At 41.2% G+C, this 25128-nt stretch overlaps 2 protein-coding genes across 2 annotated transcripts; one reads left to right on the top strand and one right to left on the bottom strand.

Annotated features, from left to right (window-relative positions):
- Positions 1-1294: 1294 nt before the first annotated feature.
- Positions 1295-13380, bottom strand: LOC115367256 (tubulin beta chain). Its single transcript, XM_030062928.1, has 5 exons — positions 13233-13380; positions 8262-8370; positions 7171-7281; positions 5497-5741; positions 1295-4229 (listed from the first exon to the last, which is right to left on the bottom strand). The coding sequence occupies exons 1-5, from the start codon at positions 13287-13289 to the stop codon at positions 3417-3419; spliced, it is 1335 nt and encodes a 444-aa protein (XP_029918788.1). The 5' UTR covers positions 13290-13380; the 3' UTR covers positions 1295-3416.
- A 2383-nt stretch (positions 13381-15763) lies between these two features.
- LOC115368047 (flotillin-1-like) lies at positions 15764-24617 on the top strand. Its single transcript, XM_030064007.1, has 13 exons — positions 15764-15934; positions 17191-17254; positions 17768-17843; positions 18116-18206; positions 19121-19264; positions 19552-19671; positions 19880-19975; positions 21013-21165; positions 21678-21859; positions 22656-22701; positions 22826-22963; positions 23640-23804; positions 24226-24617. Exons 2-13 carry the CDS (start codon positions 17212-17214, stop codon positions 24244-24246), a joined length of 1275 nt encoding a protein of 424 aa, XP_029919867.1. The 5' UTR covers positions 15764-15934; positions 17191-17211; the 3' UTR covers positions 24247-24617.
- Positions 24618-25128: the final 511 nt, after the last annotated feature.

The raw sequence follows: 25128 nt of genomic DNA, 5'->3' as shown, positions 1-25128 counted from the left end.
AGCCGCAGTCTTTACTCAAACTTGTCTTGTGGCTGCACTGCATCCTGATCTATTGAGGAAACTGCCAGTGGAGAAATTGGTCTCTGTGCCTCTTCGATGATGAGTGTCCTCCTGTGTGACTCCTGATCATCAGTGACAAATAACAGCTCTAGACAGAGGCCCCTCGCTTTTTGGGACTAAAACTGAAATGTGCCATTTACCACTGATGGGTTAGATAGACCATTTTTCTGATGTCAGACTCTTGTAAGGGCGATGATGAAATGTGTGTGTAGCCTCATATCGTCGGTCAGTTTGGACAGTTTTCCACAGGAATAAAAAGCAAGGAGCAACAGAATACACTGGGGAATACAGCTTGGGTCAGACTCCCTGACCAAGGCCACTGTTGTAGCCGTTACTTTGATGCTTCACACTCCATGGAAACACACAGACTCGATGAAACCGTGTTTGCACTAAAACCAAAGTGTATGGTGTTTACATGACAAAATATATCAGTTAATATTGGTGTAACCCAGGTGGCATATTAAGGAGCTTTGAGCTTACACCAGATCTTGCAAACAGGGTGCAGTGTTTACATGTCCAAATATGAAATATGAAATATGAATATTCCAAATATAAACTTATTAATGTGCTTGTTGTTGAATCACAGCCACGTCCAGGACCTTGGGTGGAGGCAAGTGAGGAGAATTTTCTTTTAGGAATCAGTTATCGCTTTGCTACTGAAATGTGACTGTTGTGTGAGACATTTTTAAAACTCCATTTCCCCACTCCCATTTGTTGACATCAGAAAAAGTATAATGATTTCCTGGAATCTCATTATGAATTAATACAGAGGAGTGTCTCTGCATACACTTCCATCATCTCCCGGTAATAACCACAGGCAATACATTTTTTTTTTCTAGAAATTACTTTTTATTTTTCTGAAACTTGTCACTTTCACTGGGATCCCAAATCAAACTTTTCAACAGGAATGAAAAAAATGAGTACAAACAATAATAAAAGCGACATACTTACATAGATACAAATATGATTTAGCTTGGAGGATCACAAACCGAGTTCGAATGATTTTTGTTCGGTCTGAATTGATACTGAAGTGGCTCAGAGTGTAAACGTCAGTAATTGTCAACCAAGAGCGAGAGGCCGATGCAGCGAAAGCAGGTTCAAAACTCTTTCTGTGGTCACAAGGAATGAGAATGAGTGTAAATAACGATTTAATCGACCTCTCTCCATGATTTACAGGACATGTGATGCTCTGAAACACATCCCACAGTTCGCTCCTGTCAGTCATTTTGTGCCATTAGAAGCCAGCTTGCAATGAAAAATAGATGAAAGTTACACAAATATCACTGCTGTCACAGATAACCCACCAAACTACAATTTTAGTGTTTTGTGCTTACAATAATCAAAAGTTTATTTATAAATAACATTGTTATTTATGCGTGGAGTGAGTCATGATTCTGTCAAAAACAAAACACTGAATATTTTCAAAAGCACATGGAGAGTACCAACAAAAGGAGACTTTTTTTCTTTCCATCTGAAAAAAACGTTCTATTGTCCATTTCTTTTAAAAAAAAATTTATAGCAAGGCATGGGCAGTGTGTGTTCCTCCTCAGGACGTTGGCTGGCGTCTGGGAGAAAAATCAAGCACTCTGCTTGCTGTTGCATAACACTGTAAAAACCTTGTATCTCTGACAAGTCAATTTTTCAGAGGTTCAGTGAAACCGCAGTCACCTCGCATGTTCCCCAATGTGTGTGGAAGGCGCCCAATGTACTGAAAAGCTCACTCACTCAAACATGGACTTCTTTGTTTTGTTAGGACAGAATTTTTCTTGTGCTGAACTCGGTTACTCATCAGAAAACATTTCAAACTTTGAGTATCAAGTGAGAAAATCATAACTAACATCAAAATTGCAGTTATGGGGCCTTGATGTGAAGTTTTCACTGGCGGGCGCCTCTGAAAACTCTGACAGCTGAACTAAAAATCCCGATTCAGTGGACGAGAGCATTGTGTCACACGGAAATGACAATGCTGCAGCTCATGAACACTCACAGATGTTGGATAAGACTCACAGCTGGAGAATGTAATGGAGAGAGGTCTTTTATTCAGTGACTGTGAGCAGAGAATGAAACCGACTGCTGGAGCCACTGGGACATTTTCAACATATCTGTTTCTCTTATGCCGACTCGCTTTGTGTTGAAAAAATACAGTGTGCTTTAAAACTCATGAGAGAATTGTGTTGAAAATGGGGAGAATATAATACTGTTGGTATTGTCCTGGCTATTGATTCACATTTTCAGACGAGGATCCTGACACAAAAATGACAAAAGTAAGTAACACTGATGATGGCGTGATTTGCTGTTGCTGGCGCTTGCTTTCTTCTTGTTTCTTTAGCCTTTTCTGAATGAGGGCTTAGTTTCCCAGAAGCATCTAGAGCATCTAACACTGCACATTTGCTGTGTGTGAAAAGGGAGCAAACTAACCTGGACTGAGTGTTAGTCCGGGTTAAAATACTTCCTGAGCTTCCTGATTAAACTTTTAAGATGGGAATCCCCAGCTAGTAGGTTGTAATTATAATATTTGCTAGTTCCAGTGGTCCAGCACAAAACAGGGTGTCGACAAGAACTTGGCTAAGGTAAAATATTGTTCGCTACACAACAGCTAGGACTACATCAGTGATATTTAGCTTGAACGGCTTGCTAGTGAGCCTAAAGTTAGGAACTGTAACTGCAACTTCACATTTTTAATTCATATGTTTAACCATTTACCATGACCGTTTGAGTTTAAAGTCATGCGATACTGAAAATTAAAGTGTAATGTGTTTTGATGGTACGGTATAGTGGTGCAAAAATTAGCTGACGTGACATCAGATCGCTGCATACAGGTGAAGGTGTGTTTCATGACATCACATTGCATTAATTGGGGAAATTCAGAATTTCCGACTTGAAAAACACAGCAGAAGAAAACCCTAAGCTAAGAGAATAAAGTGTAGAAACTGCAAATGATTTTGTCATTGCTAAAAAAAAAAAAAAAAAAAAAAAAGAGAGAGATCTCAGTGCGAAACAGATTTCGGGAGGCCAGGCTTGGGTCGACAGGCCTACATGGGGTCACAACCGCAAACTGTGGCACGTTTATTTGGTCATGTAATTGTTATCCTGATTCTCTCCCATCCTGTGTCATCTCCCCACCTACATTCTTCCTTCTCTCATTACCTCTTGTAATCACACCCCGACCCCACCCCAACCAATTCAGACACCCAGCCTCCTCTTCCCACTTCTTTCTTTTAGGCTACATTCCTTCAGTTCATTTTTTCCTGTTTTTCCTCTTTTTTTTCTTTTTTTAAGAAATTTTCTTTTTGGTTTTGGTTGTTCACCTCTCTTTCATCACCTCATGTTGCTTAATTTTCATTTCTGCTGCTCTCTTAGGCGTCCTCTTCTGCCTCCTCTTCAAACTCTCCCTCCTCCTCAGCCGTGGCGTCCTGGTACTGCTGGTACTCGGACACCAGGTCGTTCATGTTGCTCTCCGCCTCGGTGAACTCCATCTCGTCCATGCCCTCGCCGGTGTACCAGTGGAGGAAGGCCTTGCGGCGGAACATGGCGGTGAACTGCTCGGAGATGCGCTTGAACAGCTCCTGGATGGCCGTGCTGTTGCCGATGAAGGTGACGGCCATCTTGAGTCCGCGGGGTGGGATGTCACAGACGGCCGTCTTGACGTTGTTGGGGATCCACTCCACGAAGTAGCTGCTGTTCTTGTTCTGGACGTTCAGCATCTGCTCGTCCACCTCCTTCATGGACATGCGGCCGCGGAACACGGCGGCCACCGTCAGGTAGCGGCCGTGGCGCGGGTCGCAAGCCGCCATCATGTTTTTGGCATCAAACACCTGCTGGGTGAGCTCGGGCACCGTCAGAGCTCGGTACTGCTGGCTCCCCCTGCTGGTCAGAGGGGCGAAGCCGGGCATGAAGAAGTGGAGACGAGGGAAGGGCACCATGTTGACGGCCAGTTTCCTCAGATCAGCGTTGAGCTGGCCGGGGAAGCGCAGGCAGGTGGTCACGCCGCTCATGGTGGCTGACACCAGGTGGTTGAGGTCACCATAGGTGGGCGTGGTGAGTTTAAGAGTGCGGAAGCAAATGTCATAGAGAGCTTCATTGTCGATGCAGTAGGTTTCATCAGTGTTCTCAACCAGCTGGTGGACCGAGAGGGTGGCGTTGTAAGGCTCAACCACTGTGTCTGACACCTGGGGGGGCAGAAATAAACATTAACTGGAATATTCATTCATTCATTCATCTTCTAAACCGCTTATCCTCACTAGGGTCGCGGGGGGGTGCTGGAGCCTATCCCAGCGCACATAGGGCGAAGGAAGTGAAACACCCTGGACAGGTCGCCAGTCCATCGCAGAGCAGACAGACAAACACTGACATTCACACACACAGTCACACCTAGGGGCAATTTAGCTTCTCCAATTCACCTGACCTGCATGTTTTTGGACGGTGGGAGGAAACCGGAGTGCCCGGAGGAAACCCACGCAGACACGGGGAGAACATGCAAACTCCACACAGAAAGGACCTTGGGTGGGAATCGAACCCAGGACCTTCTCACTGTGAGGCGACAGTGCTAACCACTGCACCACCGTGCCGCCTTAACTGGAATATTCTATTATTAATTGTTAAATACTTCAGATTTTTACTGCCTCATACCACAAAATCATTATCAGCTGAATCTGTAAGGATTTGGACCAATAAAACATTTATTTGGCCAAGTGCTGAGATTTCTGCTCCATGATGGAGAATGGCGTCACAAGTGTGTGACCAGCAGCCCAACACATCTGCATGGTGATTTATTACCTCTTCACCATGTTTTTCTGTTGATCTCTCTGCAGGTTTCCAAGCTCATTCCTCTCTACAGTCTGAACAGAGACTCTTTATCTGTGTCAGTTACAGGCCATTAAAGGCTGTGGGAGACAAGTCACATGGCTGCAACTTCTATTGGTTGCCAACAGAGGTCACTGAAAGTTATAGATTACTTACTGTCCCTGTCAGATGACAGATGATTTCAGAATTCAGATCAATACTGGGGTAATAAATATCATACAACAGCATAATATATTGCATATCATATTAAATCATTCTTAAATGCTCTCTTTGAGTGCTACATCAGAGGCGTGACAGTAAAATGAGACACCACATTATATTTTTTTTACCGACTTTCATTGGGTAAAAAAAAAATCAAATAGTAATTTTGTCAAGGAAAGGCAACAAGAGTGAAAATCATCACTGACATGCATATATAATTCCAAATCTTTAAATTCTTCGCACATTTCCTTGAGAGAGGGCACAAATGGCAAATAATATACATCTATAACATGCATTATTTCTTTTTTGTTCAAGCTTTTTTTGGCATTTTGGCTTTATTTGATAGAGACAGTAGAGAGACAGGAAAGGTAGGGGACAAAGAGGGAATATTAACAAATCTATTATATCAATGAAATACATTATATGTCTTACCTTAGGAGAGGGCACCACACTGAAGGTATTCATGATGCGGTCGGGGTACTCCTCTCGGATCTTGCTGATGAGCAGGGTGCCCATGCCAGAGCCGGTGCCTCCTCCCAGGGAGTGTGTGAGCTGGAAACCCTGCAGGCACTCACAGCTCTCGGCCTCCTTCCTCACCACATCCAGGACTGAGTCCACCAGCTCCGCTCCCTCAGTGTAGTGACCTTTGGCCCAGTTGTTACCTGCTCCGCTTTGGCCTGAGAGGAAAAAAATGTTGTCCTTATTTGTTTTGGTCCCATGTGGGTCAGTCAGATGAGCTTGGAGCTACTATAATTAGTTGATTAACCAATCGGTCGTCAGAAAATGAATCAGTTTTACTTTCGATTAGGGAATACTCATTTCAGTAACTCATCAACATAAGTAACTCAGATCAATTTAGCCAAACATTTCATGAATTTGTATATTTTTTGCGATATATCTTTAGACAGAAGAATGAAAATCATCCGTGGGTCAGTCGATGTAAACATTATGAAGATACTGTTAACTGTGAAATTGTGGCCATTTCTTTTTTTCCTGTTATCCAGTGAATGAACTACTATGCTTACTATGACCACACTGAGTACACCTAAGGGTGGGTAATTAATAGCTGAGATCATATGATGTGCTGGGATGTCTATAAAGGTGTATCTGTGTATGTGTTCGTCTGGTCACTCAGATGATGGTCATGAGACCAAAACGTCTGAATAAACTGAGCAACAGAAGCAAGAGAACACCGTGCGGGAATGATCCATTTAGATCTAAGCCACTTAGGTTTAAAATGAACTGGACCTACTCCGATGCACCTGTGATAAAGTACCAGGTGTGTAAATATAGTCTCATATTGTGAGTCATTTATCAAGTAAAAATCCCAAACGCTTGCTGATCTCAGCTTCACTAAAATGCTGAGATCTGCTTGCCTCCATTTATATCATTATGAAATTAATTCTTTTAGTTTTTTAGCAGATCTGAACACATCACTTTGGGTTCCAATAGACACTTAATAGACTAAATGATGAATCAATTAATTAAAACAAATGAATAGAATTATTTACTAATGAAACTGTGATGTGACATGCTAACAGTAAATCTAATCCTGTTGTAGACATAATCTTGTGATGTTTGAACTCACACCTGGTGGTACTACAATTTCTTTTTTTAATCTGTTTTTGAGAACACATTACTATTGAAAACAGTGTGGAGATATTACAAAAAATCTTTACTTCATTGCTCTTAGAAAACCTTTCAAATAAGTGCTGACAAATAACAAAGGTTTTCCATTTTTGATGCTGGCCTGTCACAAAAAAAGGGGCAAAAGTCAACATTTGATCTTTTGAAAATGTTTAACTACATCACAGCCAATCAGTGAGCTAAGGGCATATGGCTTTCTGACAAGAGTGTGCATGTCTGTGGCATACAAGACAGTCAGTGGTGCTTTATTTTTCAAATAACAGACGTGACTGAAACCTGGGTCCTGGACCTGGGTTCAATCCTGAGTCAGAGAGCATCCGTCTGCTGAAGTGTTCTTGAGCAATACAACAAATCCCTACCAGCTCCAAGCGTGTTTTAGTGTAGCTGAGGCCTCTTATTAATATTAAAGATAAACTCCACCAACTAAATAAACTCTAACACAGTAGTATGTATCATTACCAAAGACAAAGTTGTCAGGTCTGAAGATTTGTCCGAAGGGTCCCGAGCGGACCGAGTCCATGGTACCCGGCTCCAGGTCCACCAGGATGGCTCTGGGCACATACTTCCCCCCTACACACAGACGAGGACAAACGTACAAAGATAAAACACTCCAATTTAAAACTGCATGCTCAGGGAATATACCACTGAAACAAGCAACTAGAGAGGAACTGCCAAGAATAAAACTGAGATAACGGATAATTTAAAAGTACACACACACACACACACACACACACACACACACACAGATGTTAACTTTTGATGTTTTGGGCTGCTGAGCACAATCCCTGTCTTCGTCCATCATGTCAACCAACCCATACACTAACTCAGGATAAACAGGATTTTTCCACTTATTTGGACCAACTCCAGGAAAAGTATGTTAGTGAGCTTCTCAAAGTAGTACCTCCAAATGACCACTAGATGGAGTAAAACATTACAGAAGTAGAGGATTCAACCCAACAGTCACTATCTGATCTGATGATGGCTTGGCACATTGTGGCAATAAGGAGATTATGTTTTCAAACAGTCTGCTGGGACACATAAATACTCTTGTAAATTATAAAAGCAGATTTTCGAGCGAATTACATCAAGGACACGATCCAACATTACACAGGAATGGGTGTTGTAAGTTAAAAAATCTTACAAACAAACTGAAAATGTCACATCTGAGTCAACCTAATCAGTACATGGTGTGTACATAAGATAGTACTGTGACACCTTCTTATGTAAATTTAATCATGCAATGGCAAATAATGCACATTTGCTGGTCTGGAAAGACTTCTGTACATGTGTTCTTCCAGCTCATGATGTGAACAACTACAGATGCACACAGCAAATCTGGCCTGTAAAGCTAAAAAGAGCCAATGAAGCACATATATTCACATTCTGCATATCATATTGCCATATTAAATGCTGTATATGGTGTAAATTTATAGATCCGTCACCGCAAGATCCCTTAACTTGCAACTTTGTCCACATTTGACAACGTTTGTCAAGCCTTTCTATGTACAATTTCTGTTTCCCCGTGTGTGTTTACGTGAGGAACTACGTACCAGTCGCCTCGTTGTAATACACACTGATCCTATCCAGCTGCAAGTCGCTGTCTCCATGGTAGGTCCCTGTTGGGTCGATGCCATGCTCATCGCTGATCACCTCCCAGAACTACACACAAAGACACACACACACAGATCAATACATCAGGAAAGACACATTATGCTGTAATGAAGCTGCTACTGCTATAGACAAATGAGTATCTCTGCATGTTGAATCCAGTAACACACAGATCAATACTAATTTGTCTTACGTGTGGTTTGTATTGGAATCATAACACTGTCACGCAATCTAATGCTATTTTAGTGCATTCACACCATAAACTCCATTGATTGAAGGCGGACTGACAGCAGTGTTTGTCATATTTTGTTTCACTGCTTGTTTTTTTTTTTTTGAGTGTCGCAATACTTCTCTCTTACTTTGCATCATTGAATCATATTCTGATCAGAAAACATGTAAGAATGTCTTTAGATCAAGGTTTTTACCAGTATGAAAGTCATGAACCCTGATCTTTAGACATTACCGTTTAACTCCTCATCTCTGAGGGCATCAAATCGGTCACTTGCTTGAAACCCCAAAAGCGATTTGTGGATTTAATTTTTTAAAAACCCCTACACCACAGAGTGTGTTCAATTGAAGTATTCAGCCAATGTTTTGGAAAATCTTTGAACTCTAAGAATAAAACTGAGAACTCTCTTATGAAGCTGTGTCTTTGTGCACGTATTAGGGCCATAACTGCAGGCCAATTTACTCAGGGGAGAGGGGAGTCTTTAAACACCACTCAGTTCACAAACAGTCCTCAGTCCTCTCTGTCTCCTGCGGCAAAGTGAGCCAACATCAAATTACCTTTTGTGGTCACAAGACATCGACAAGACTGCCTAAAAACAGCTGTACGCTCTGAAACCCCATTTGCAAGGCTGGCGCTTCTCTCTTTAAATATCTGAGCGCGTGAAAGAAGGTATTCTGCAGTAAATACCCTCTCTTGTGCTGAACTATAATCTCTGTGTCTGTGTTCCTGATCGTTTGCTATGCACATTTAAAGCTCGTCTTCACTGAATCATGTGGTGTATGCGTGTCTGACCGCGTGTTAAGTGGCCAAGCAAGCCCTGACCTGTCACCAGTGCAGCCAGCCTTTTTCCAATCTGAGGACTATTTGAAATGAGAAGGAGCTCTAGCTTTGATCCACATCACAGCTGGAACGAACATGAGGCAGCCAAAAAAGAAAGAAAAAAAAAAAAAAAACAGCTGGTGCAAAATGAAACTGCAGAAAAATCTTTCTTTAAATGTAGTAGTGGCACAACATCAAATGCTTTAAAGAAATTACACAGCACCGGCGCTCGAACAGATCATGTGCAAGTCTCATGGAGCTCTTGCCTTTTTTCTGCCTTCATGAAAATGCTCTATAAGGGTGCTTCAGAAAAATAACTCCTCAAGGATGGGATCAGGAGAAAACCACAAGAGCAGAATGTAATGGAGGTACAGCAAAAAAAACCAGCAATGAATCTGAGATGAGTATTTACACAGCAGAAATCTCAAAATCATGTAGTTTTAAATAAATAAAATAAAAGCAAATGACTAATAGTTATGTATGCTCCAATAAAAGATTACAAGTGCATTTTTTTAGGGTTGGTTTTTATTTATCCAGAGACCAGTTTGTTCAACATGTATGCTATTTTGAAGCACCAACATGTTTCACATTCATACACTTACACACACAACACACACCCCAGTTGAACCACAATTTTTCCACTGAGCAATTCCACTGGAGCAGTTTTGGCTCTCAAGGATGTGCCTTGCTCAAAGGCATCTAAATGGTAGTGGTCAAAGGATGGGTGGGTTATTCACTTTGATTTTCTCAGCTGGATCAGGGATTTTAACTTGAAACATTCTGGCCACAACCAGGATTCTTTTAAAACTGAACTATGCAACTGGCACGTTGGCAGCTGCGAATGGCAGCGAGTGGCAACTGTTTGAGAAACCTGAACTTGGACGGTACATTCAGAGGGGGGTCAGCTAGAGCACAGCTTTCTCAGAGGATTCAGCCGGCCTCGTGTCTACAAGCTAAGACATTAACGCCAAACTTAGTTAGGGCACGAGCACAGACTGTCACACCAACTCAATCAACTGACCCTAATCTGTGCCAGGGAGTGTTGGAGTGAGAGAGTGAGGAGGAGGAGGGAGAGACAGTCAGAGAGAAAATCAAAGAGACAAAGACAGAGAGGTGTGTGTGTGTCTGTGTGTGTCTGTGTGTATGTGTGTGTGTGTGTGTGTGTGTGTGTGAGCAGGAAAATGTTGTCGTTTAATCCCCTCTCTACTGTCACCTCACTATCTTTGGCTGCCCATTCGGTCACCTCTGTTCGATCACTATGGCAACTAAGCGGGCGAGGCTGCTCATCAGTGCTGTTTGGAAAACACTAAACGTAGGCTGATGAACTAAAAGCAATATTAAAAAATGTAATTTACAAATCTGAGACATGGCACTGAGGCTATTTATTTAAACATGCAGAGCGATAACCTCAGTTCCTGAATCACCAACATAAGCAACCACTGGTATGGAGTCACCACACCCTGAAAATAGATAAATGGGTGCTAGTCTGTCAGAGACTACCTCTATATGTTTTCATTAACATGTTAACAATGTTAACTATCAATGTAATGGATATAAACAGATTTAGTTTGGAATTAGATTAGATTAAGGGTTGAATTTAGGCAGAGTTAATCCATTGTGAAACAGGAGGATGACCTCAGCCTCACTAAGTCTCTGTAAATACACTTGTCTTCACTGATCAGGGCTTGCTATTGAGTAGAGTCTGAGTCACCCCATATGTTGTGGCCATGCCTGCTGTTACACTGCTAAGAGCCACAGGGCAAGTCTGTTCTGGGTGACCCTCCCTGCACTGCCATTTGACCCAAAACATGTTGATCTGCCCGGTCAAGTACCCACCCAGCGCCCACCCTTCAGACAGATAAGGCAAATAATAATAAAACTTGTTGACCTCGTTTCCATAGAGGCCATTTTTAACTACGGTCACGCCTCAGGTGGGAAAATCTACCTGGAAAACTGGCATACGCCCATATAAAATGTTATTTAAGTTGTTACTTCGGTTAGTGACCTAGGCTAGATTCCAGTACCTAGATGTAATGGGCCCAATGCATCTTCTCAAGATGTGTAACTTTAACACTGCAAGTGCTTTTTAGTGAGCAATCTGTGAAGTAAGAAATGTTTGTCTGATTCTCAGAATTTGTACAATTCAGAGTACAATGCAGTGGGACGTAGCTGGGCTGTACTTGCTCTTCCAGGGAGAGTTTGCCCCCCAGAGTTTTACATATGCTGCTCTAAACAGCGTCTCAGTGTCTGCGAGGTCTTTCCTGCAGGAAAGTAAAAGTCCTGTGGTGCACAAGAAGAGATGTGTTTAATGTTTCCAGCAGCAGACAAAGACTCATACTAACTGGGTACTACTTAGTATGACAGACAAACTACAGAAATTCAAACTCCATCAACAGGAAATCCAAGGAAAAAGGAGAAAAGTAAAAGTAACAGGGATGGCCACTCTGTTTGACTGACAGGTGATCTCTGGGAAGTGCAGAAAGAGCACAGCAATGAGTACCGAGCACCAAAAGTGTGGCAAAAAAAAAGAAAGAAATCACAGATTAACCCTTTAAATTATAAATGTATCTGCATGTGTACCCAGGGACTTTCAGGGCCCTTTTTTATCTGGGGCCCCGGAGTTCATCCATGTGATACACTGACTGGAAAAGCAGCCATTTAAATGACCTCATCTGTGCTTTCAGACCAGACACTGAGCCACTTGTTATCTTTTCCCCATCCCCCTCTCCCCCTCCTGTGTTGCTGCGTTCCTCTCCTCTGCCTCAGCAAATTTCTCCTTTCTTTTCACTCTTTTCTTTTTTTCTGCTCTTTTCTAAGTAACAAAGAATTCACTTCACCAGGCAGCCAAGACAGCAGCTGGCCCTGCATCTCCGCTCAAGTCTGGCCGGCCTCATTAATAATGGATCAATGATTTGAGTTATTGTTTTGTCAACAATCCCACACCCCAGAGCTGCTATTTGATTCAGATATTTAGACTTACAGCCAACATGGGAAATATTATTTATCAAACTACAGTATTCCAACAGGGAATATAAGTATGTATATGGCACTCATTCATGATTTGACAAACCTTTTTGTACTTCATGTTATTACAGTTATCAGGGTTATCACTCAGTAGTCACTTTACAGTGATTTAATGACACCTAATTTTCTTTTTCTTTAACAACAACAATTTCTTCAGTATTTTTGTGTCATATATTTTTACCTCGTGCATGATATCTTTAAGTTTTATTGTGAAATCAGTGCACACAACTTTTTAGGGTTATGAGTAAGACTACAGTCCTTTTCAAAGGCAGCTTACAATAAAATGATAACAATAATAATAAATCAGTGCCAATAAGGAAGCAGAAGACCCAAACTTTGCCCCCCATATTTTGACGAGCTGTGCGTATCCGTGACCTCTGGTTCAACTTGGACATGAGTTATCGTTTTCCTTCCTGATTCATAGTGAAAAATAAACAAGCTGAAGATGAATGGAGCTGAAAGGTTTAATTGGATAGTTGAGTCAACATGAAACCTAAAGGCATGGGGAACAATGAGTTTCTAGTCCCGTTATGTCTGCGAGCCACAGCCCAGGTGAACGCACGGCGAGCACGCAAAATCCTCTGTGGTGTTTTGTTTGGAAAGGAATGAGAGATTAAATACTTCACTTTAAATGAATACTTTGATTTTTGCATTTTATATCTGAATCAATTATTTTCTGCACTAGGCTACACAGGATACACATGTCAAGACAAAGAACTATAAGAAAGTTTTCAGATGACACCGTGGAGTCTGAACTCTAATTAACAACAAATACAGCAGTAATATTCAAACAAGATAAACTTTTTTTTTCTTTTTTTTTCTTTAATGAAGCTCATCTTACCTTCGCACCAATCTGGTTCCCGCACTGGCCGGCCTGGATGTGCACGATTTCCCTCATGATGGCTGTCGGAGCTGCTTGCTGTCAGTGAACTGTGGAGGAGCTGCGGAGCGTCTCTGCGTCGGTGCGCCTGACCTACTGACCAGAGAGACAGACGGCGCGGCCGGCCGAGTCCGGCAGGCAGGGCCAAAGCTGCGGGACGCGGCCGTCACACGATCCGCGCCTCCCATTGGCTGTTGCAGTCGCAGCTCCGACGATGATTGGCCAATTGGTGAGGTTTTTTTTAACCGATGGGGTTTTCTTGTCACGAAAGCACGGACCGGAAGAGGAGAGGGAGTGCCGAGCTCTGTCATCACTGCCCCGTTGGAGCCCCATTATCCCGAATGGAACAATGCGGAGTGGAATAGAATAGAATAGAATAGAATAGAATAGAATAGAATAGAACAGAATAGAATAGAATAGAATAGAATAGGCTCTCCAATATAACATCACTCTGACCTAAAATAAGTACCTAAAAATTAAAAACGAGCTTAAAAATAAAATAATAGAACAGAGCAGAAAATAAGTATGCTGTTCAAATTAAAACAGAAGCTTGATGTCATTACAGCATAGAGAATAAAACAGAATAGAGAAAAAAAAATCCCATATCCCACTTGTAGGCTTATCACCGCCAGAGTGCTGACATGGATCTTTCTCCCCAGTTGGCAGATGGTATTTACAGTCAATCTGACATGACTTTAAATTTTAAATGTTGCATTAAACCTTGCTGTGCCTCTCACAAATAAATAAATAAATAAAAAATAAAAAATAGAATAGGTGTGACCTTTTCTGTTCAACTAAATAGCACTAAATTATAAAATAGTAGAGAAGAAAACTGGGCTAGAATAGATAGAATAGAATAGAATAGAACAGAATAGAATAGAATAGTCTATAAGCTCTGTACTTTAAGCACTTTGAACTTAAAACTTGGGGAATATAACAGACAAGAAAATAAATAGTATGTCAAATTAGATCATAGGCTTGTTTTTATTATAGCAATGATAGAATAGAATAGAATAGAATAGAATAGAATAGAATAGGTGTGACCTATTCTGTTCAACTAAATTATTATAAAATAAAATTGGGCTGTTTTATTAACTACTGTTATTATTACTGGTGCAATACAACAGAAGAGAATGGAAGAGAATGGAAGAGAAGAGAAGAGAAGAGAAGAGAAGAGAAGAGAAGAGAAGAGAATAATCTATAGGTTCTCTACTGTAATCACTAGGGAATTAGGGAATATAATAGAAAAGAAAATAAGTCAGATGTTCAAATTAGACCAGAGACTTGTTTTTATTACAACAATAATAGAATAGACCAGACCAGAACAGAACAGAACAGAACAGAACAGAACAGAATAGAAGTGGCCGAATGTGGTTTGTATTTCTTGGCGTATTTTACTGTGAAATTATAGAGTTGTGTTGGTTTTACAAACCAGCCACAGGCCTGCTGTCATTCCAGTGGGTAGAATAGAATAGAATAGAATAGAATAGGATAGAATAGAATAGAATAGAATAGACTGGTAAATAATTGCTCTGTCCTGTTGTGTAGCCTTCACACATGTTCACTCTCACATGCCTGCACCATGACCGCCGTGTTGCGTCATCAAGCCACAGAAGTGCGGTCTAAGGTCCAGATGAATAACTGTGCAGCTCCTACACAACATGAGGCCAGTCTTGGCTTCATCACCACTTCTGGCTGAACAGCTCATCAGCCACTCCTTCCCCCCGTCATCCAGCGCCTGAGAGACCCGGTGAACTCTCTTTACCCAGAGGAAATCAGGTTTTCTGGGAGAAACTGTGAAAGCCACCATAACCTCTTTACACCCCCTGACTGAGGAAGAGTCTGATGAAGAGTCTCCCCTCCTCACTCCACAGCAGGCCTGAGGGCTACCTGGCCAGTGCTGAGCTCTTGCCCTTCATCTTTTTTTTTAATATACATGTGCTGACTTTTTCTGAATTAGTCTGGTTGCTTTTCTTCTTTTTACTCTTTTGTCTGGAACACCCGTGCATGTATATCTACAGGTTTATTTACAGTTTTGTTACAGTCCTCTTTTCATTTGTAGTTGGTACATTCAGATTTTAAATTGCTTCTCTTTCTTTTTTTATTATTTGGATCATAACAATCATGACAACTAATAATAATAACAACTTTATTTGCACTTCTAAACAAAGTTGCAATGTCATTTACACGGAAAAGCAAATTACAATAAAACAACAAAACAAAACAAAGCCAATAAACCAATGAACAACAATGCAAAATCATGCAGAGTAAAAGAGTTAAAAAATAAAAAAATAAAAAAAAAATAGGGAGTGAGTCTGGGGGTGGAGAATGTTCTAGATAATATTTTGACTTTGTTTTGCATCCATAAAAAGGAAAAATAAAATAGAGAATAATTTAAGAGGAGGCGTAATTCCCTGGCAGAGATGTTGTTACCAGCAGTTCCCCAACAGGCCGCTAGATGGCGGAAGCAGCCAGTTGGCTGATGGGCGTGCACGACGCAAGCCTCTGATCTGCAGTCCGCTGCCCAACCGGCTGATCCAACCCAAACGTCAGCTGGATAAAAATACATCACTTACAGCAAAACCAGGCCGCTCTTTATTTTACAATATATATTTTTTGTCCACCATACTCTTTCCAAAACAACTGCGTTTATTTAATACTCGGTAAGTGCACCTCTTAATTCCTCTATCCGCATCCTTGACGACTGTAAACACAAATTGTGCTGTGTCTTATTCATTGTGCTAGATGGTCACAGAGCTAGGTAGCCGCCAGTGAGTGCTGCTACACATTATACTGAGGCGAGCTGGCTTACTCCCCAGAAATTAGGTGATTACAATGCGGTTTACAGTGCTATTCCTACATAGGCTTTTCTTGCGGATTTTGCTGCGTAAGATTGGTGTAAATTACATTAGTTTGTATGGCCTGCTGAGCTACTCTCAGGTTACCACCACTCCTTTTAATTCTGGGAAGCAGGGGCGTAGCGGACACCGGGGATGGGGGCGGCAGGGGGGCTTTAGGGGGCCACGTCCCCCACCCTCACTTCTGGACCAGACCTTCTGTCCCCCCGCACTTTATTCCACATACAAATTCTTACAGTTAATCCATTCACTAAATAGTTAATCCCTGCCTCATCTGTGCTGCATTTAATTTGGTGGTGGTGTCCTATGTGTGTGCATATGTATGTGTGTGTGTGTGTGTGTGTGTGTGTGTGTGTGTGTGTGAGAGTGTGTATTAAAGCTGGCCTTTCATCGCCATTTAACCTTTTTAAGCTAAGCAAACTGAAAGAGAGGAATAAAAAAAAAAGGAAAGACGGAAAGAAAGAAAAAAGAAAATGACCAAAACATTTCCCAAACTAGAACAAAAGTCTGGGAAATTAAAAGGGGAAAAAAAGAGAAAAAATATAAGAACACCATTTATAATTATACAGTGTATTTTAGATTAATTTACAAGATAACTACCACAAATGTGCCCTCAAAAATAAAAAGAAAGACAAAAATAAATAAAGCAAATTTTCTTAAGGTTTCAGTCTATACACACAATAAAAGATAAAAGTGAAACAAACTTGTTGATATATTTTTAATTATAAAATAAAAAAAGTCTCTCTCCTGATTACTCCATCCCTCTCACTTTTGAAATGATGGCTCCATCCTTGCTGGAAAGAGCTGGGTGGGTGAGCATAGAGGGTTAATGATTGATTCTGTGGTCTTGTTATAAAAATGATGATAATTAACATAAGTAAATAATTTAAAAATAATTTAGCTGCTGTAACAGGAGCTACAGTCCTCACCGACATATACCCCACCCAGGATTTTTCCTCTGCAAGGTGGTGCATCAGCATCAGTGCATCGGCGATTTTGAAGACACAGTTGGGATGGTGGCTATTTTTGTACGTTATTCGACTAGTTTCTCTGTTTTTCAGTGCGAGGGAGAATCACCAAGCATGTTCTACACCTGTGGACCCAACGAGGCAATGGTGGTGTCAGGTAACAACTTGTCTTCTGTATCTGTGTGTGTGTGTGTGTGCAGCTTGACCTTTACAGCGTCCAAACAACACATAGGCTTTCCAAGACGGGAAATATAGGAAAACACTTTATATGTTATTTGACCATTTACTTTTTTGTTACACCATAGCAAATGAGCATACCTCCTCAGTTTTCTTTCGAGGTAAAATAAAAGTTGAAACAAAAGAAAATACAATAAAGGTAGTCATTAATGTAAATGTTACTTTGTAATGAAATTTAATATCTGGCCAACATTTTTCTTTTTTCAGATCTAAAGTCCAGTTTTTTAATTGTGTTAATCAAACTCTTCACGATTGCAATGTAGCAGTATTATCAAGATTTTGTCATGGAAATAAGTTGAGAAATTGTCACGTAGTCAAAGTTAGGGAAGAAAAAACATTTTGAAAGGCTGGCCATATCGTCCAGTCCTAGTTACGTGTTAAAGTATTGCTAACCTGCTTTTAGAGCGTATAACTCCTCTGCCTTCTTTCCCAGGGCTGTGTCGCTCTCCTCCCATGATGATAGCTGGAGGCCGAGTGTTTGTCATCCCATGTTTTCAGCAGATACAAAGGCAAGAATTAATCTGCAGTCATAAGTTTTATTTCTGAGTTTGCTGCATGTGGGACTTTCATTTAGATTTTACATTTTAGGCATTTGGCAGACACCCTTACCAGTACAAAAATTAAGATTAGATTTCCTGATCCCTTCAAGGAAAATCGATCACTGCAGCAACAAAGACTGCAAGTCCAGATTTTTTTTTTTTAACACTGTAATGCGCAACACAGTGAATAATCAATCAATAACTAAGGTCTCCTGTGTGTCTCCTTCTCTCCCCGTCTTCAGGATCTCCCTGAACACTCTGACTCTGAATGTGAAGAGTGATAAAGTCTACACCCGCCATGGAGTGCCCATCTCTGTCACCGGCATAGCTCAGGTCTGCAGGACAGGCACCAGACACCAGCTCTGTGTTTCTGCTGCACGAGTAAAGCCTGGAGAGGGAACAGTGTAGACCAAAGTCCATTAGTTTCTATGTATCATCAGCAGGAAAGTAACTATCAGGCACCAGCCAGATGATGGTAAATTTGGTAAAATGGGTACAGCTGTTAGGTTTGTTTATATATTCTTGTAGAGAACCAATCCTTGGAAATTGGCCTTGCAATCCTTGAGAGTTTGTGGATTAGGCTACATTTCAAATAAGGTTCTATCTATGAAAATTAATTCATAGCTTTGAAAGGACTTGAGTTTTTAAATAGAGTTCATCAATATGCCGCAGCTCCCTGGGCCAACACCCTGAGGAAAACCCTGCGGAAAAAAAGATTTGCTTTCATGTGGCAGGAGTTTTAAAATGAAAGATTTCTTCACAAGGTCATGGCTAGACAAGCTGATGAATAAAAATCGAGGGCTCTGTGATGAGCGTCATTCCTTTCCTCAAATCATACCGGATTTCCATGCCAAAGTCCTTGAATTTCACCAAACAAGGCCATGGGCATTTTAAAGTCCTTGAATTTGACTTTCCAAGAGAGTGTGGGAAACCTGAAAAGAGTTTTGGGTGATTATTACAATATCCTGGCCATTTTGGAGTTTACACAAAAAGTTCCTATCATATCGCGGTCATTTGCATTTATAAAGCATTAAAGACTTTTAACATATGTGACCAGAATGAGTGAAAGCTAAGTTCTGTGTCATGGTATTTCGATGGTACCATGAATTTGTTCACACCCAGAATCATCTGTTGTTCCATGAATTAAACTTCTAACTCTGTCAGTGTGAGTGCCACGCCCAACCCACCGGACTATAACCATCTCACCGCATTCTGTCTGATAATCATGTTGGGTTTTTTCCTCGCAGATGAAGATCCAGGGCCAGAACAAGCAGATGCTGGCTGCGGCCTGCCAGATGTTCATGGGGAAGTCGGAGGCGGAGATCGCTCACATCGCCTTGGAGACGCTGGAGGGACACCAGAGGGCCATCATTGCCCACCTGACTGTGGAGGTGATGGAAGCTCCCCCTTAGAAACACGGTCACTTGCTTTGTTTGTAATTTTATTTTATTTATTTATTTATTTTTTTACATTGGAAACATTTCATTGTTTAGGTTCCAGGTAGTGTTGTGTGTATTTTTTTACATTACATGGATCATTTGATTGTGGAGGTGTAGACATAGAATTCTGCATCAAACAAAACAACATCAAGAAACCAAACAAACAAATGAAAAAAAAAACTGTCTTGCTTTAGCTGGGTTGCAAACATATTCCCAGCATCCTGTCCTTCTTGTTACAGGAGATCTACAAGGACCGTAAGAAGTTTTCAGAACAGGTCTTCAAGGTGGCCTCGTCTGACCTGGTCAACATGGGCATCAGTGTTGTCAGCTACACGCTAAAAGATGTTCACGATGATCAGGTAGTGGCTGGTGTTGGTTTCACCAACCTGGAAAATATGTTAAGCAGATAAATCCACTGTACTGACTACTCTCTCGCTGCTTTCCATTTCTCTCTGCCAGTAGATGTTAAAGAAAAATACATGTCAAAAGGAAATTTGTGTCACTCAGTTATAATTGTTTTGCTTGAATATTCTATATTTTCCTCCTTCTTGTCTCTCTGGCACCCAGGACTACCTCCACTCCCTGGGAAAGGCTCGCACTGCGCAGGTTCAGAAAGATGCTCGCATCGGAGAGGCCCAGAATAAGAGAGATGCTGTTATCAGGGTGAGATATCACTTATTTATTTTTAACAGCAAATAACAGCAAAACCAAAAATAAAAGCTATCACAACACCAGCATTAGCCATTTCCCCATCTGATGATTTTTTTTTCTCTTTAAAAGGTGCTACCTGTAGCAGTATAACATCAATGAATTAATATTACAGCCATTTATGTAATTATTGTAAACAAAGAAGACCCCTGCCAACAAAACTGTAAGCCTCTATCAGCCTCTGTTCTGCATTTTACATTCTGTGCCACTGGACTGAGTTTGGTGGGGAACTGCTAGATTGCTTTATGTCCAACAACAGGAAGAGGGCGCTGTTCCTCCAGTGCAAACAGAGCTAAATTTCAAGGTTGATTACGCTGGCAGATGGTGGAAAGAGTGGAAGGCTGATGTAAAAAATTACTTCCAGACAAAACAAAAACCAAAGAGGGAAACTGAGGACAAGCAGCATCAGCTGTCACCAGTCTTCTCCACCATGGTGTCGTGTGTTCACAGTCATTGCACCAAGATAACAAAATAAATTTGACAATGATGTATTGATCTTTAAAATAAATATAGATGAATATCTATCAGTCACAGAGGGGAATCATGAAGAAGTTAATTGCTGGTGGAGATGTCAAAAATAGATTTAACAGTTAGTTAAACTGAATTTATGCAAAATACAGAGCTTCACACACAAAATTGCTGAATTTTCATGGCTTCCCAAGATAAAACTAAATATGTAATTCATGCATTATTTATTAAACCTTGGAATCAAAGCACAGTCATCATTCATTCTTTTTCTTCTAGTGTGATAGCCACTTTTTGCCACAGAGAATAAGGCCGGCCAGTTATGTCTGTGTTTGCCCTCTTCGTTTTTTAGCGCAGTCAGTTACATAACTTTCTATTAATCGTCAGCGAAATTTGTCTAAATCCATTTTGCTATTCTTAGTATCTGTCAGCTCTTTATCCTGTTTTTACCCCTTCTCTCTCTGTTTTCCTCCCTGCCTCTCTGTTCGTCTTTCTTCCTCTTTCTTCCCGCCGTTCCCCCTCTGCAGGAGGCCCATGCGATGCAGGAGAAGATCTCGGCTCAGTACAAGAATGAGATAGAGATGGCGAAGGCCCAGAGGGACTATGAGCTGAAGAAGGCTGCTTACGACATTGAGGTCAACACCAAGAAGGCTGAGTCTGAGATGGCCTACCAGCTTCAGGTACACAACAGTAATAACATCAATGGAGAGCATCAAGGCAGGGAGTATGTTTTTTTAGCTGACAGGGGAATTCATTTCCCATTAGCAACAAATCAAGAATCTCACAGATTGTCATTGTAAAGCTTGAAGATTATTTTATATAGATAAATGAATTCTATGTAACAAAGCACTGCTGCATCAAAGCCACTTCTTTACCAGTACTTCCAACCCTTTCCTCCCAGATTGTGAGAATAGTAGTAAATAATTAATTGATTTTAAAAATGAGATTCTTTCAGTGTTTGTCAGTATCTTATTTGAATTTGCATCAGTGCAGCTCAGCTAAAAACACTGTAACAGCAGATATTTTCCGCAAATGTCCACTCTGATGTGAAAAAAATTACACCTAAGAAAAATTGGTGCCTTTTTAAAGATAAGCTGTAACTTAGGGTTCTTAATTGAGCAGTCACTAACACATTTTGCAAGCAGCATCTCATTTGTCTACTGTTCTTTTTTTTCTCTTTCTCCCCTGCCAGGTGGCAAAGACCAAACAGCGCATCGAGGAGGAGAAGATGCAGGTGCAGGTGGTGGAGCGGACCCAGCAGATCATGCTGCAGGAGCAGGAGATCACCCGCAGGGAGAAGGAGCTGGAGGCCAAGGTGAAGAAACCCGCTGAGGCTGAGAAGTTCCGCCTGGAGAAATTGGCTGAGGCTCAGCGGTGAGTTTTAGCACCTCACTTTCACTTGCTGTTCATCTTACTGGCCTGCAGGGGGAATAGCAAGTAGGGACACTGTCTTTTAGTTGGACTACCCTGCTGGAGTGTCTTTGAGAAAGACACCAAGCTCCAGGCTTTTTTCAGTAGCTAAGGCTGACCTTAGAAGAAAAATGGAAGCATGAAGAAAAGAACAAAGTTTTCCTAAGGAGATCAGTTATGTATGACATTAGTATAACTAACACAGCAAACTTCCATCATATAGCTTGTTATCCTCTTTATCTGATAGCACCTGTTTTTTTTTTTTGTACTGTAACACTTTTTCCAATTCAATACTCAGCTTGGACTTTTGGTGCAGACATATTCATTCTACTCACTGGCCTCACTTTGCCTGACAATTTAAGTAACATTCAACTTTCGGCTTTTTATTGCCATGTAATTATTACACAGTTTGGCAGCTATCCTAGTGCTAGCTCACATTAAAAGGAAAAACATCTAGGTTAAAAATAAAGAACAGACACCCGTACTTCCTCATCTTATAGAATTGCAGAACAGAGAAGACACTGTCTAATTCTTAAGTTAGATGGTGGCTGACTTTAAACAGGTCACAATGTGTGACTTCTGTTAGACCTAGCAGGGTGAGATGCTTGTCAGGCAGATGTTTGAATGTGTAGGCTGTTTGGGAAGGTGTGTGTCTACCTGCTGTAAGCACTGCCTGGCTGCACCACCCTGTATAAATCTGTCTCTCCATCTGTCCGTCACCTGTCTGTCTGACTCTCTGTATGTCTGTGTCTCCTTCCAGGCTCAGGTTGATCATGGAGGCAGAGGCTGAAGCCGAGTCCATCAAGGCAAGTCACAGATGGCAAAAACAGAATCCCAACTCAAACTCATCCAAACTTTTGACATCGCTATTTCATTTGGTTTTGTTTTCAAATGATGAAAAAGAAACCTGTGGTCTTTTTCGTGCCTCAGATGAAGGGTGAGGCTGAGGCGTTCGCGGTGGAGGCAAAGGGGCGTGCAGAGGCAGAGCAGATGTCGAAGAAGGCAGAGGCTTTCCAGCAGTACAAGGAGGGAGCCATGGTGGACATGCTGCTGGAGAAACTGCCGCTGGTGAGACGTGATATCTATCAGTCCTCACTGACATTTTTATATAATATTTAGGGTGACTTCTGTAATTTTATATAACAGTGCTGCTTGTGGGTATTTTTAACTTTTGCTCCATATCCGTCCCTGTTTCCGTCCCAGTTGTGGTCCTAGTTAAAAAGCTTTATTTATAGGACTTTTCATAAATGCTAGATGTAAATCAAGAAAAACAGGATAAGAGAGAAAAAAAATGTGTCAACGAATGCAATGAAAGTTGTCGTCAATAACTCAGTCATAGCACATCAACTTATCTGAACATGAACGGGACTAAAGAAATACGGAAATGAATTCATCTCTTATTTTCTCCAGAAATGGTGCTAATATCATAATATATTCTCAGCACTGTTTAAACGTTATTAAATTCTGGCATTATCTTTGCAGTGTGCATTATACAGTGTGTATACAGTCTACAGAGCCTGTAGTCAGGATTACTTTTGTGTTCATTTATTGAGTAAAAGTTTCATTCATTAACATGCATACCATCACATAAGTCAACCACCAATATTGGCTACTCCAGGTGTTCATAGTCACTCACTTTGTTGCTTCAAATTGTCCTTTCTGTTTTAGGTACATATGAATTAAACTGAAGTAAAGGGTTGATTATAGTTTATTTTTTAATGTAACTCCGTTTGTCCTTCACCAGATTGCAGAGGAGATCAGCAAGCCTCTGTCGGAAGCCCAAAAGGTTACCATGATTTCCAGCGGAGGTGCAGAGGTGGGTGCAGCCAAACTGACTGGGGAAGTGCTGGACATCATGACACGCCTCCCAGAGACAGTGGAGAAACTGACGGGCGTCACCATCTCCCAGGTAACACACACACACACACACACACACACATATATACAGTCACAAACCACACCTGTCAATTTGTCTGTCTTCTCATCCTGTCTCTCTCTCTCTCTCTCTCTCTCTCTCTCTTTGAAAGAAAGAATGAACTTCTCAAGAACACAGACACAGAGAATATCTTTACATTTTGAGATTGGCATCACTCGTGCCATAAATTTAAAACAGCAACACAGCAATGAACGTTGGGGCTTTTGCCTTATTCTCGTCAGTCATAATTTGATTGATCTTTGGCTGGCAAGAAAACTGATAGGGTGTTTTTTTGGCACTCTTATGTTTTGTTTGGTTATCAGCTATCACTTCAAATGTGTCACGGGGGACAAAAGAAGGTTTGATGAGAAAGAGCCTCTCTCACTTTGTCTCTTTCAATCCCTTCATGCCGTAGGCGACCACTCGTACAGGTTGAAGAGAATCGACCGGTCCAGTGACCAGGCAGGTCCTCTCTCCCAGTGTCCAAACCAGCTGCCTGGGCTCTCCGCATTAATCTACTAACATCACCTGTCCTCCCCTCCCTCAGTCTCACATTGTTTATGAATTCCTCCTCTGCCCTTCATGTCTTTGTATTACCCACATACACATTGTAACAGGACTGAATTCAGCAGAATGACCACAATGCAAGACTGCCAACTTTGACGTTTTTCAAATTGGATCACAGCCTTATAAAAATTCAACTTAGCAGTCTAAAGGCCTGTCACATAATGTGTGCTGGGGTGATGAATTCATATAAATTGTATTTGTATAATCTGTAATAGTATTTCATAAACCTTTGTCTTAACAGTCTGGTGTCCTCCCCTCTCTTCCCTCTTGTTGCCTCCATGTCACAGTTTGTCTCTTTGTGCCTGACTAATCAAATCTCTTGCCCGCGTGTTTTTGTCTGAATCTTTCCCCTCTGTCTGCATTTGCCTTTAATATCTCCTCCATAACTGCCTGTGTCCACTGCCTTGCTGCCAAAGCCCTAAGTGCATCTTAACGCAAGTTTAATGCAAACATGCATTCAAAATCCTTCATCCTCTCACTAATACTACTAACATTGCAAGGTTTGAGATGGTAGCCACATCAGACCAAAACCGCAGCCTGCAATTTTAGGCTCCAGACATACTCATCGTGTTTATTTGCTCATTTTTTTTAATATATATGTTTAAATTTGCATGTTATTTATTAAGACAACCTAGAGACCTCGGGAAATCATTGCACCACTTTTTCTTTTAAGTTTTCAAGAATGATTGCAACTGTACAGGTAACCAAACAAAACGAGTAGAACATCCTGGACACCTGTAAAGTATTTCTG

This window comes from Myripristis murdjan, chromosome 11 (genome assembly GCF_902150065.1).
Source record: "Myripristis murdjan chromosome 11, fMyrMur1.1, whole genome shotgun sequence".
Classification (NCBI taxonomy): domain Eukaryota; kingdom Metazoa; phylum Chordata; class Actinopteri; order Holocentriformes; family Holocentridae; genus Myripristis; species Myripristis murdjan.
This window is presented reverse-complemented; position numbering and strand designations above follow the sequence as displayed.